At 37.2% G+C, this 15,101-nt stretch overlaps 1 protein-coding gene across 1 annotated transcript in view; it reads right to left on the bottom strand.

Moving 5' to 3' along the window:
* The window catches only part of insrb (insulin receptor b), a 92,588-nt gene extending 84,073 nt beyond the window's left edge, over positions 1-8,515 (bottom strand). Inside the window, exon 1 of the mRNA XM_083559013.1 lies at positions 7,304-8,515. Coding sequence (XP_083415139.1) covers positions 7,304-7,376 — 73 coding nt within the window. The 5' untranslated portion in view covers positions 7,377-8,515. The remainder of the gene's footprint in view (positions 1-7,303) is intronic.
* Between the last annotated feature and the right edge of the window lie 6,586 nt (positions 8,516-15,101).

The raw sequence follows: 15,101 nt of genomic DNA, 5'->3' as shown, positions 1-15,101 counted from the left end.
GGGGCAATTCTGCTTCATCACGCTGACAATAATTGGTTCCTCTCTTTTTTTTTTTTTTTTTATTGTTTTTACAAATTGCATACATTTACAAATTTAAGCTTTAAACAAAAATACATTTATTTTAAAATAAAAAAATAAATAAATCGACTGCTACAGATTCAAGAATTCAAGAGTAGTATCCTTTTTCTAACAGTAGTTCTGACAAGGTAAAAATCAGAGGTGTGCAAATTCTCTTAGTGAAAATGCTGTGGTGATGTTTGAGCCTATTGAGCTGAAGTCTATTGTGACTAAAGTAAGCACTCTTTACAACCATGGTGAGCAGAAAAGCATTTCAAAACACAACACATAAAACTGGATGGATAGATGAGCTACAAAAGCAGAAGACTACATCAGGTTCTACTGCTCGCAGCCAAGAACAAGAATCTGAGAAATTAAAGTGCAAAAATGCACTTATAACTATTTATAAATGTATAACTATGCAATTTCTAAACATATAATGCAATGTGCTTGTGAAACCCTTTTAATAAAAAGCGAAAGGTCCACTTTTCAAATCACATACACACTGATGTAATGTACACAAACTAATATATAGTACACATAGTATTTCTGAGAGTCACCAACAGCTGGAACCAAATTCCTTCTCTGTGTCAACACATTTGGCCAATAAACCTGATTCTGATATAATAGAACAAAAATACTCCATATGCATCCGTTCAAGTGAATTAAAAGTGAATTGAATTGAAAGTGGTTGAATGACATGCAGTTCTCATTTAAGGGTTCAAAAGCCACCTTCATTTGTTCGGCGAGAGAGAGAGAGAGAGAGAGAGAGAGAGAGAGAGAGAGAGAGAGAGAGAGAGAGAGAGAGAGAGAGAGAGAAAGAAAAACAGAACGAGTGTACTTTGGAGTGCACTTTAAACGAGCACAGGCCGACAAACAAGATCGTAAAACGAATGAATGGTAGAAAGAAAGAGCAAAATAAACAGAAGCGCTTTAAGACTACAAAATAAAGCTCAGAGGTTTAGTCATGCATGTTGTAACAGTCATATGACACGTTTTGAAGATTCGGCTACGTGATGGCTTATTTAAGCATCTTAGGAGACAGAAAGTTATGCTTTTCCTGAGCGCATACTGGCTTTTATTTCAGATGATGTCATACGAGTCTTGCCCTAACTGGATATACATGTCATTTTTTTAATAGGAACTTTTTTTTTTTTACTATACAGATATACCCTTACTTACGTCAATTCAACTTCCATCATTTACGACAGTCTTTGTTAATAATAACAATAATGGGGATAAATAAAATTTGACTAACTTCAGGTTATGCAACTTTGTCAGTCAGCAAAAAATATTAAAAACCCATTAAAAACGTGCAAAAAAAAAAAATTCAAACCGACATTAAACTTAATATTAAATTTAGTTTTACATTGCAGTTAGTAAATTGTAATGTATAAAATCATGAAACTCACAGTTCCAGCATTCTGGTTCATGAAGTTTTATTCACACTGGTGTTTGTGTAATTCACGGTGTCTCATTGGGTTGAATTTGTGACTTTAATATTTGTCCCCATGTCTACAAACAAACAAAGTTCCTACTACTAATGCTACTAAGCATCATCCTGTATAATTGGATGAAAAGGTGGCTATGATAAAATGATTTGCGACATAGCTCATGCTTTCGGCTTGAATCAGACGACGGTATTAGTATCAGTATCTTTCGTTTCCTGGCAATGCAGCATATCAGCATCCTCCTTCCGATGTCAATTTTCTTTATTTTATTTTTTTACATGAATCAATTGTAATGTATACATTTATTTAAAAATACAATACAAATGTTGAACTATTGAAAGACATTTATTAAGATGGTTATAGGGTTGCTTGTGAAGGTTTATGGGGTCATTTTTAAAAGGGGTGATTCAACTTGTGAGTCTTGGAACGAATTCAGGATGTGATGCGTGTTTCTGTATTCTGTTTCTGCATTTTGACATACAAGAAATAAATAAAGCAAACTCTGTGTCTACAGTATACCTTAATAATAAACTGAATAAAGCCAACATGAGAATTTCTTTTTTTTTTTTTTTATGTTAGTTTTTTTTCATCTTTTTTTTAGATGCATGTTAATTATTTTTAACAAAATGTTTTATACATATACTATTTGGAAGCCCACTTCCACCAGATACAAAAACTGAAAAGAAAACTTAACCCTATTTTTTATCATCATATATAATATCAAACGTCAGAAAAAGTCAGCGGATAAGAAAAAATAAATTTATGATGAATCCATGTTTGAAATAAATTTATATGGATTTCAGGATTCTGAAGCAGAACTTTGAAAGAAATGAAATGACTACCTGAAGAAAATGGGCTTCCGTAGAATTTCCTGTACAGTAGATTGGACATTAGGGCTGTTGCTATTAATTATTTTAGTAACCGAGTATTCTACCGATTATTCCAATAATTAATCGAGTAATCGGATAAGTACTTTTTCATAATTAAGAACAAAACTAAATATACAAGAGAAAATAAGATGGGCCTCTAAAAATGAACAAGTATTTTGTTTCTTTTTTGGAATAATTAACATTATATTGCTTAAAATGCATACGAGAATATCTGTGAAAACTAAACCCATTGAATTGACATTACATCAAAATGCAAATACAAATATATAAATAAAGAAGAATAAATAAATAATTTTTTAATACATCTTAGATTACTCTTTTAAATAAATAATTAATAATAAAAAAGGTTTTTATTTATTTTTTTATTTGAAATGACCCCAAACTTTGGGAACTTTCTATCATTTTCTTTGGCCTGAATCCTTTGGAAGTCCGTTTCTGCCACAAAAAAGTTCACCTAATTCCGATTTTTTTTCTCGCAATTCGAATTTTTTTCTGCCAATTCTAAAAAAATACAAATAAAAAAAAGAGCTGATTTGCCCAGAAAAAAAAATTTTTTTGTGAGAAGAACAAAAAAACGGATTTGCAGGAATAAACTTGAAATAAAGTTCAAAATTGCAAAAAAAAAAAGTTGGAATTGCGAGGAAAAAAAAGTCGGAATTAGGCAAAAATAAAAATTTATGTGGCAGAAAATGGTTTCATATAAATCTTCTCCTTTTTCATTCTGCAGTCTCTTCTTTGCTTACATGTCCAGAGCGCTCCAGAGTTTAGCGGGTGGTGCGTCATTAATAATGGTCCGCCGGGGAAATGCAAGTGTGTAGTTAACACATGATGAACAAAACGAAGCAGCGCCCAAATAATTTGCCTCGATGATTTTTTGTATTCGAATTTTTCGAGTTACTTGAGGAATCGTTTCAGCCCTAGTTGACATTATTCCTAAATGCTATTGATCAGGCTGTCTTGTTGTTTAATTTAACATACTGTTTTTCCTGAGCAGTACTAGCACAACGCAACCTTCATATCTGCAAACAGTTTTGCAAGCCAGTTTATGACAATGCATCTAAAACAGACTTCTGCTGTTTTTTATTACTTGGATTTTAGCTGAAAAAAAATAAGTGCCTGCATTTTACAACCTAGAAAAATGTACATGCAGCGTTTACACACTCTAAACAGCACATGTTCAGCCCTGCAACCTGGAATAAGGGGGAGAAAAAAAAAGGTCAGGAGAAGAAGCCAGACAGAAACTCGACTTCCACCCCCCCCCCCCCCCTTCAGCAGTGAGGGAACCTACAGGGTGGGCCACTTCTAAGACATTCCATACGCACTGCATTATGGGAGAAATACCTTCCCAAAGAGCACAGAGCACCAGAGGAGCATGAACGTGAGAATGCAACGGCAAGAGTAGACGGAGATAAAGGACCCGTCTCGAATGCCTCGCTATATATTTATACACAAACCGCTACAAATGTCGATTCCAATCTGATTGATGACATTATAAAGCTTATAAAAGAGGAAAAATCTCACAATATCAGGAAATGATATCTGATTTTGTTCTCATTTATTTTATTAACTCAAAAAAACAAATGTGTAAAGCAAAAACAAAAGAATATGCCTTTCAAAAGGAGACTGTACGCACCGCCAGGTAAAAGTTTTACTGCAGTTCTATTACTACCATAGAGCAAACTAAAGAACACATCATTTACTGCTTGCTCTCGGATCAGTTTAAGACTAAAGAAGTTCTTTAATAAAGGCAGGCGTACTTGCAGGGTAAAGCCTTTAAGCCCAGATATAAAGCCTCCCAAGTTTTGTTTGTTCCTTCAACTGCTCCCGTTAGGAGTCGCCACAGCGGATCGCTGGACGCATATTTGATTTGGCACATTTTGTTGTCAAATGCCTTCCCTAATGCTACCCTTTCAATCTGTAAAAGAAAGTTGCACGGTGTACCATTTTAAGGGGTGCTTCAGATATACACACACACACACACACAAAGTATCTCACAAAAGTGAGTACACCCCTCACATTTCAACATTTTGTTTGCCAGACCGTGAAAAAATTAGCCAGCCATATAAATTAATAACGTAATAAGTAATAATTCTATAGTAATAATAACTGCCAGCAGGAAATTTATAAACAAACTATGGGTTTAACTACTGTCTTGATAACCCATGTTTGGTGGCTGCTTCAATCAAACAATAGCAAGCTCAAAATAACTGCCTCTATTCTTGTCTTTATGTATTGCTTTATTGATTTAAATCCAAAAAAACTTCAGAAGTGAGAACATTTCAGTGGGAATCACGGATCTGGAGCCTGTCCTGGAAACACTGAGCATGAAATGGGAAAACACCCCAAACGAAACTGCAGTCCATTGCTCCATTTCTGAGCACCACATACACACTCATTCAGGGGGGGGCAACTCATCTTATGCAATCCGCCCACGGCATGTTTTTTGGGCGGTGGAAAGAAACCAGAGAACACAGAAGAAGCCCACATGAACACAAGAAAAGTATGGAAAACTCTGAAGTAACCTGAGCTCAAAATCAAACCTGGGACCCTGGAGCTGTAAGATGCTTTAAGTAGACATAATTACACAATCTTGCAGATCAAAAGTCAAAACTATGCAATATTTTAAATAAGAATCAAGATCTACACTGACTTGAAAATGTGTGACATTTCATAAATGTACCTCCTTATTATTTGGATGATGAAAAAAACTACCAAGCATTCCAGTATTCCATAATTTAATCTGGTGGTGCGGGACATGTATGAGGACAGTGTGACAGCAGTGAAGTGTGCAGTAGGAACGACAGACTGGTTCAAGGTGGAGGTTCAACTGCATCAAGGATTGGTTTTAAGCCCTTTCCTGTTTGCAGTGGTGATAGACAGGTTGACAGATGAGATCAGACAGGGGTCTCCCTGGACTATGATGTTTGTGGATGATAAAGTCAGTATAAGTAAGACAGAGTACATGTGTGTGAATGAGAGGGAGGGCAGTGGAGTGGTGCAGTTGCAGGGAGAAGAGGTGGAGAAGGTGGAGGAGTTCAGTGGAAGGTAATGAAGAGTGAGTTGTGGGAAGAAAAGAAAAGAGTGCAGGCAGGGTGAAGTGGGTGGAGAGAGTGATAGCATGAGTGATTTGTGATAGAAGGGTATCTGCTGTAGTGAAAGGGAAAGTTTATAGGACTGTGGTGAGACCTGCGATGTTGTATGGATTAGAGACAGTGGCATTGAGTAAAAGACAGGAGGTGGAGCTGGAGGTAGCAGAGCTAAAGATGTTGAGGTTTTTGTTGGGAGTGACGACGATGGACAGGATTAGAAATGAGTTTATTAGAGGGACAGCGCATGTAGGACATTTTGGGGACAAAGTGAGAGAAGCCCAATTAAGATGGTTTGGACATGTGCTGAGGAGGGACATGGAGTACATCGGTAGGAGAATACTAAGGATGGATTATGGATATGGTGAGGGAAGACATGCAGGTAGTTGTTTTGAAAGAGGACAGTAGTATGAAGACGGATGATTCGCTGTGGCGACTCCTAATAAGAGAAGCCGAAAGAAGAAAACAAATCAAACAACTATTACATTAGACATTTATTTCTTGTTGTGGTAATTCTAGTGGGATGAAAAGTGACGTCAAGTCACGTAACACCATGCGCTCATTAATAGCCAAAATATGCAAAACAATAAAGACGCTCAAGCATTGGCGTGTGACGTCGTAACACTCTGAACAGTGGGTGTGGGGGGATTGAAAAAGCCACGTGAATTAATAGTCACATGACATCATTGGCCCCATTGTGCCAACCAATTATCTTACAGGATCACTAAACTCACACCGACATGGCCATGCAACACCAAAAATCTCAGCAGGGTAGAGGGATTTGCCATCACCATGTGGCCTTTAGCTGACAAAATACGCAAAATCACAAAACTCCAGCACCGCAGACATGTAACATGTCAAAACGCTCCACACATCGAGGAGAACTGTTTGCTGGGTAAAGTCGTGACATCACAATGTTATTGGCCCAGACTCCTCAGAAAACCACAGCGAATCTGGGCATGTGATGTATCGAAACGCTCGTCTCACCGAAGAGAATCACGTCTCAAGCCTCGTACAGGAGACAGAGCACACCGGGCGATTTCAGTTTTGAATGAAACAATTATTATAATGATCATTTAGTTTTTGGTGTAGTATTTCTAGCAGGTTGAAAAGGTTTTGATAATTTAACTTGGTGGGTAAATTAATTGATTTAAATTGGAATCGATGAATGAAATTTGAAAACTGTGTGTCTGGAAAAAAAAGTATATAAAATATATATGTATATATTAATATGTGAAAATAAAATTCCTCATTAAACAGGCCACTAAATAGTACATCAAAAAAATAGCGCGGTAACTATGGAAACGTGTAGTAAGCCATGCAGTATGTTGCGGTTTGGGACGGAACTGCGGGTTTGTTTTCCTCCTCCTTCTCTTATTATTAATAATCGTGTGGCTTATGATTGATTTCTAGCAAAAACGCATTGTTTATAAAAATAAATACTCCTCGCCAGCAGAGATGTGCGGCATTGTTGTATGGTTTGGAATCCTTAACGGAAACGGCCCGTCACTACTTCCGGTTCCGAGTCCAGTAAGGAGCGGAGTTAATCCGTCCTTCAGCCTACAGGGACACGTTACAGGAGAGGGAAGGAACCAATGTCGAGTCAGATGAAGTAAAAGCTTTTGTATAGAAAAGTGAGAAGAGAGCCCCGCGCTGTAAACCCGAAGCTCCGGGAAACAAACGTACACAAGGCAGCGACGAGCACCGGTCAATCCTCCCCCCCCCCCCCCCCGCCTTGTGCTGTAAACACACCGAGGTGTGTGTGTGTGCGTTCCACCACACCATAAATGTGTTGTGTAGGATTACAAGTTATACTCACTTTCTGCATCCAAACATCCGGAATACCACAAAAGGCTGAGCAAAGTCAGTAAAACTGCGGGGTTCGGGCGCATTGTGCTTCTTCTGGAGGGTCCAAAAAATATCCTTAAAATCCGGTGTATTGTTTTCAAAGCTTTTATAAAGAAAAAAGTAAACAAGGAATAATATAGTCCAATAAGACAATTAGAAGTCCAGTGTAACGTTAGGGGGGGGGGGAGTTGCAGCGAAACGGCCCGAACACGCACCACAAGCCCAACGTGGTGCTGCTCCGGTCCCCGGGTTACTCCGCCTGGTGCTCCCGGGTTTGACCGCAAACTGCACTGGAACACGGCGATCTCTCACGGTGACCAACAGGCAACGCGATGCGATTATTCATTTTTAAAGGTTTACACTGGCATCCTTTAAAAAAAACGGATAGAAATAATCCAGATCCGACAGAAATCTGACATGTGTTTATCAGGCCTGCAGGTTCCACAATCACATTCCAGTTTCTCTACACCACTGGTCCAAAACACGCCGATCTTCTTCACTGGTCTTCCAGAAGTTACTGTTTATTAGTGAAGATCATTTGTTTTCTCTGTATTTATAAATATATAAAATATCCCTATTAAATACTGACCCAGTGGATTGTTTTGTTTTTGTTTCCAGGACAAATTAATCCACAACTCGTTCCCTTATTGCAAACAGCGCTCAGGGTTTATTCTCCTCTTCAACCACCCGAGGTTCGTCTCCAATTCTCCAGGTAAGACGTGAAACGCTGACCCGTTTCCGGCCCGGAAAAACACGCTCGCTCGTGCGCTCACACGCGTGCACTTCTCCGCCTTCACGCGCAAGTCACGTTCACACACACACACAAACACACGCGCTGGGAATTATCCGTGTATTTAGTGTTTTCTCTCTGTTTCTCCCTCTTTCTCCTCCGAGCCAAAATGGTCGTACAGTGCGGTTTGTTGGACGTGTGAAGCTCCTCGCCGTCCTTATCGACCGTCTTACAGCCTCCTGAATCCCCCAAACCGGACCGACTCTTATCCGCTATACACACGTGAAATGGACGCGTCAATCAACTTGAACGTGGACAAAAAGAAACGTGTGTAAAATTGGTCAGCGTGTCTCATATGGACTCCCGTGTCTCTGTGTCTCTCTCGCTCTCTCTCTCCCCGTGTGTCCCTCCAGCAGTAAACAAGTCAGCTCGGGTCGATCCGTGGCGCTCCACAAAACACGGATCCTGAATCAGACACACACACGGATCGGGATTTTAACCTGCTGCTAATTATTCTTATTTTCTATCTATCTGTCTGTCTGTCTATCTGTCTGTCTGTCTGTCTGTCTCAAATGAGATAGATCTATCTATTCTAAATGATAGATAGATAGATAGATAGATAGATAGATAGATAGATAGATAGATAGATAGATAGATAGATAGATAGATAGATAGATAGATAGATAGATAGATAGATAGATAGATAGATAGATAGATAGATAGATAGATAGATAGACAGACAGACAGACAGACAGACAGGCATGTATTTGCAGAGAAAGAGAGAGAGATATAGATAGATAGAGATATAGATAGATAGATAGATAGATAGATAGATAGATAGATAGATAGATAGATAGATAGATAGATAGATAGATAGATAGATAGATAGATAGATAGATAGATACCTTTGCCAAAGTATTGCAAAAGTATTTTTTTTGTATTTTGGAAATACTAAAAAATACTTTTGCAAAGGAGCATAAAATGTCTTTGCAAACCCTCCATCAACTGGCCTATTTGATCTGTTTCTTCACCATCAGACTGACTGAGTTGATTAAGTAAACAATGTTCTCTCTATCTCTAGATTGCAAATATTATTGGCAATCTCGCTGATTCCTATGTTACAAATTATATATAATTTGTTGATTTTTTTTTTAATACTATATATTTCTTGCATAATATTTATTTGTACCTTAGTTGTAGCACCATTAATAGGCTGTTGACTCTGTACTCACTCTTTCCTTTTGCACAAGACAACGGATGGTCTAAAACACATCAAGAAAGCAAGAAATGTCACAAGTGAGCTCTTGACAAGGCACATGTGTGAACTGGAAACTATGTAAGGGTGACTACCTCGTGATTCTGATGAGAGAATGCACTGAGTTTAAAGGCTGTCATCAACGCTGAATGTAGACACTGAACAATCTAAAACCTAAAATATATTATGGGTTGTGTAATGCGTTTTTGTTTATGACATAATTCCATACTTGTTCTTTTATAGGTTGGATGCCTTCATTATTAATGTACAGTGTTGATAATAATAAAAAATTAATAAACAAAAAACAAGGAGAAGATATATCATTTGACTTGCACTGTGTGTGTGTGTGTGTGTGTGTGTGTGTGTGTGTGTGTGTGTGTGTGTGTGTGTGTATTATTAGGGATGTTGCATTTCTGTTTGACCATTTTGATCAAATATATATATATATATATATATATATATATATATATATATATATATATATATATATATATATATATACATATATATATATATATATATATATATATATATATATATATATATATATATATATATATATAAATATACTTATATTATAAGTTTTGAGACGATATATATATATATAATTTCCCTCTACCGGAAAATAATCTGAAAACCCTAAACATTGCTTTGCCAGACAATTTCAACATTGAGCTCCTTTTACCGCGAACTGAGGGAAAGTTACCAGAACCGGAACAGAATTCTTAAAGGAGCCACGTACCATTTTTAACAATTAAAACAACCACAGAACATTTTCTACTAAATTAACATATAACTATAGAAACATGACACCTCAAAAGAAATGTATATTAAAATAATAATTTCCAGAGTGTGAAATAATCAAATAAATATTACAGTTAATTAATTAATTACAAAGAGGTTTTGAGTGAAATTAATAAAGTTATAACATCTGTAACAATTAGTGTATTAAATACTTGAAAAGTTAATTCAAGGTACATTTAGAACAGATAAAAGTGTGCGATCACGTTGCAAAAATCCTATTTAACATCATGACAATCATGTGCGATTAAATCGCGATTCAATATTTAAATCGATTTACAGCCCTAATATATACAGTGGTCCACCGGAACTCGCGGGGGTTACGTTCTAAGAGTTCCAAAAACCGCAAATTTTTTCTCTTCATTCCGTAGTGTTTCTTTTAGATGCACTGCTTCCAGCACGTGTATGTGGATGTTAGATTTTTCTGTCCAATCAGAAAATGTGATGTGATGGAGTGGAGTTACTGCTGCGACACCAACACAGATTATTTTTCTCGAACAGCACAAACCCCACTAGTTTTATTTCTTTTATAACACAGCAGTTCTTTCACTGTTATAATTCTTTTTTTTTTTTAATGCATGTATTTTGAATGTGTGACTTCTCCTATCTATTATTAGTCAAATTTATTCATGTGCAACATCTATGAAACTAGTTTCTGTTCCTATAGCAGCTATAAATGAGAAGTAGTAGCTCAGTGGTTGAAATAGTGGATTTTGGACTGGAAGGTTGGAAGTCCAAATTTCAGTATCACCAAGCTGCTACTGCTGGGCCCTTGAGCAAGGCCCTTAACATTCAACTGATTAGTGTATAACAAAAAAAAAGAATAATTGGGCATCTGCCAAATGGCGTTAATGTAGTTAGAAAAGTTTTCTTCTACACCCGGCTCTCTCGCTCTCTCACAAACAAGTTTGGATATGTAAGAAACCAATAAGCAGGTTACAGATTTCACTCTGACTAATGGAGATTCATTCCATCAATGTTAAATAATTTCTCCTTACAGAAAACGTCATATCAGTTCACACACGTTTACGATCTGTTTGTGTGCATATTTATTACCTGTGAATGAGCTGTTCCTATAGAAACAAGAATGTATTAAGAGTAAGTTCATTGATATAATTCAGATTTGAAGCTGCATGTTTGTCACGAGAATGACTTCAACACCAGGCTTTTCTCTTATGTAATGGACCACATTTTCTAACAAATTAGTCAAATCTAGGCAAACAATTTTAATGTGTAATCTACAAGTTAACAAGTACTCAGGTTTCATTGTCCTGAAGTCAGTAAAGATGCTACTGCTTTGTGTTGAACCACTAAAGATGAACTGCACATTTGAATAATCGGCGGAAAGCCATAACCGTGCGAAATCTCTCGTTTTGTGCTTGTGGCTAATGTTGTAAACGTGGAAGGAAAGCTCATAGATGCAATAATTCTTGTTTTTTCTGAATCTGTATTACATGTGGTTAGCTAAAACCATGCACTAATAGATTTCACAAGGACAAAAGTTAGATTTTGATAGATTTTAGTTTTAAAAGTGATTCAGATAAGAATGTAGATCTAATCAAATGTGCATATTTCATTTTTAACTTCGACTTTCTACTTTTACTCAAAAGTGCAAAACTATTACTTTGTGTATGTAGGAGTTTGGTAAGCCGGTGTAATGTAGTAAAAATGTTCCAGCATGAACTAGATTCTCAGTATGTATTTATTTTGTCTTGGCAATGTTTCACAGATGAAAAGTCCGCCAATTGATTGTCAGTGACTAATGACCACACCTTATAACTTCTGATACTTTGCTCAGTGCATTGACACACACAGTGAGTGAGTAAAAGAAAACAAGCAGATGAAAGGTCAGCCGAACCAAAGAGCTGTTAAAGCACACACTTACTCTTTCTCCCTCTTTTTACCACACTAAGTTGAATACACCGAGGTGTGGGGAAAACACATTTACTTATAGCATGCATGTGGAAACTGATCATTGATCGGTCATTGGGAAAAATGGCGATCAGTGATCGCCGTTGGAAACATGGGCGACTACTGATTGGTCATCAGGAAAAAAAACAGGGGTCAGTAAAATTGCTTATTGGTAACAAAAAAGATCAGTCGACTGTTTATTGCGAACAACAGTGATCAATGATCATTAGGTCATTAGGAATGATTTAAAATCAGTGCTTAGTCATCAGGAACACTGCTGAAAGACCAGACTTCTATTTAAATGCACAGATTACTTTTTTCCTAATTTCTGACACAAAACCCATATTATCTATCTATCTATCTATCTATCTATCTATCTATCTATCTATCTATCTATCTATCTATCTATCTATCTATCTAGCTATCTAGCTAGCTAGCTAGCTAGCTAGCTAGTAGCTAGCTATCTAGCTATCTATGTATGTATCCATCCATCCATCCATCCATCCATCCGTAAATGTAGATTTGACATCAGAGATGAGTATCAGCAGATATCTGACACCAAGCTGCTCAACAGCTTGCGTATTAGACTGGTTTTTAGAGAAGACTTTAAACCTTGTCTATGTGAAAATCTGGAAGACTTGAAGGTTCCCAAGAGTTCCTGTGTTACTAAACATGATACCTATCATTCATACATAGCTAGTTATAGATAGATAGATAGATAGATAGATAGATAGATAGATAGATAGATAGATAGATAGATAGATAGATAGATAGATAGATAGATAGATAGATAGATAGATAGATAGATAGATAGATAGATAGATAGATAGATAGATAGATAGATTGGTTGTTTGAAAAATAGAACTTTATTGTCAGTGCATAGTACAGGTACAACACAGCAACGCAATGCGGTTTAGTGTGTACCAAAAGTGCAAATAGTAGCATTATGCAAATTAACAGTGCAGTTATATATGTAAATATATGTACAACAAATAAATGAATAGGCTGTGGGCAGTGAAATTGTGCCGACGCCATTGAGCAAATAGCACTTAGAATATATATCAATATAAAGATCTATATATGAACACAAAGGGAATATACAGATAGTATACAGATATTTAATCAGAAAGCCTAGGATATACTATGTATTTACAATTCTATATAAATATATTTATATAGAAAGATGATACAGGCTATACAGTGTGGAGCAGAACTGCAGGATGATTACCGGCAGTATAAGCAGTACAGCATTAGTGAGACATCAGAGTTCAGTAGGGTGATGATTTTGAAAAGAATACATCATACAACACCCACTACGTGGGAAAGTTGAGGCTAATTTGTGCTAAATCATAGCACTGTTTTTTTTTTCTGCTCTTCTACATACATAAGCTCACGGACACTCACAATTAGCTAATGTTGCTGTGATTGGAAGGGAAGAGAGATTCTGATCCTCCTACCCAAAGGGTACAGGCAAGTTCACATTTGAAGCTCCTTCCTACAGATGGTAGTGTTCAAACTTTCAAGCTCCCAATGACAGGGCAAAAGCTCTTCAATTCATGAACCAGGAGTCAATTTTCTAATAGTAAAATTGAAAAAGTTATTTAAGCGTAATTCATGTATGGCTTTAGCACAGTATATTAACTCATAATAAATAATGAGTTGTGCAGTAACCTTATGGAGTTACAGATTGGGAAAGAAATGAGATGCATGGGCTGATACCCGAGACATTTTTCAAATTATTTTAAATGATCATCACTAGTTAAGTCACAGGCTGTGTGCTGATTTTTTTTTTGTCATCTTTTTTGTTTAGTAAACCTGTCAGATTCCTTGGTAAGGTGGATTTTTTTTCCACTTTTGTTTTTGTTATCACTGTCATCTAGTGAAATGTGAGATTTCCAAAGAAGAACATGCTTTTGCTTTCGGCATGGATTCTAAAACAGTTGTGATTTGTTGTGATGGCAGCCTGCATGTATGTGCAGGTTCAGCGTTGTGTCGCATTACGTCATCACATCAATGTAGCTAAAAGCCATACTGAAAATGCTGTGAGTGAAAAGAAAAATCCGTCTTCATTTGTACGAGGTGAAATCAAAAAGTTTTGAGACAAGCTCTGTTTACAAGAAAGTACTTTATCTATCTACGTTTACACACAATCACCTTCAAAATCCCCCTTTCACAGCAATACAGCGCTCCCAGCGTTTCCTGTCACTTCTGGAATGTGCCTTGGAAGTCTTCGAGCACCTTCTGCGAATCATGCTGGACCTCTGCGATGGTGTGAAAACTGAAAATCTTCGGGAAGAGGGCAAAGTCCACAGGAGTCCAATCTGGCGATTAGGGTGGGTGCGATCATGTGGAATGTTCTCCGACGATCAATGGTTTCAATGGACTCTTTAAAGGTCTTCCTGCTCTCTTTGTCGTCTTCAAGTGATGTTCTTCCGCTCTTAAAACACCTCGAAAGACTCGTCGCAGCATTTGACCAGTTTCAAGCACAATTTCACGTTTGCTTTTTGTTCTAATTTGATGTTCCTGGGCAATATGTCACGTTTTCCAGATCACAGTACTATTCAGTACACTGCCAGTATAAAAAATCACCATAGACATCACACCCGGCTCACCACATTTTAAACAGCTGTTCTTTGGCATCAAGCACCTGAGCTACAACACACGAGAACAGTTATTGCCCAAAGCCATCTACCTTATAAACACTTTAACCCACACCAGTAATCAAACTCGTGTGCAATAAACGTATGAGAACAATTCAGATGCAATATGTATACATGTGCAATATACAGCATTTTTGTGGTGAGAGTAGGGAGCAGGTTGAGAAGAGCCTGGAGAGCTGGAGGTACACGCTGGAGAAATAAGGGGAATGAAAGTCAGTAGGAGTAAGACAGAGTACATGTGTGTGAATGAGAAGGAGGACATTGGAGTGGTGCAGTTGCAGGCAGAAAAGGTGGAGAAGGTGGAGGAGTTCAGGTATCTGGGGTCAACAGTGCAAAGTAATGGAGAGTGTGTTAGAGAAGTGAAGAAAAGAGTGCAGGCAGGGTGGAGTGGGTGGAGAAAAGTGACGAGTGA

The sequence above is a fragment of the Silurus aristotelis genome (genome assembly GCF_946808225.1).
Source record: "Silurus aristotelis genome assembly, chromosome: 13".
Lineage (NCBI taxonomy): Eukaryota > Metazoa > Chordata > Actinopteri > Siluriformes > Siluridae > Silurus > Silurus aristotelis.
Note: the sequence above shows the minus strand (reverse complement) of the source record. Positions and strands in the feature narration are given on the sequence as shown.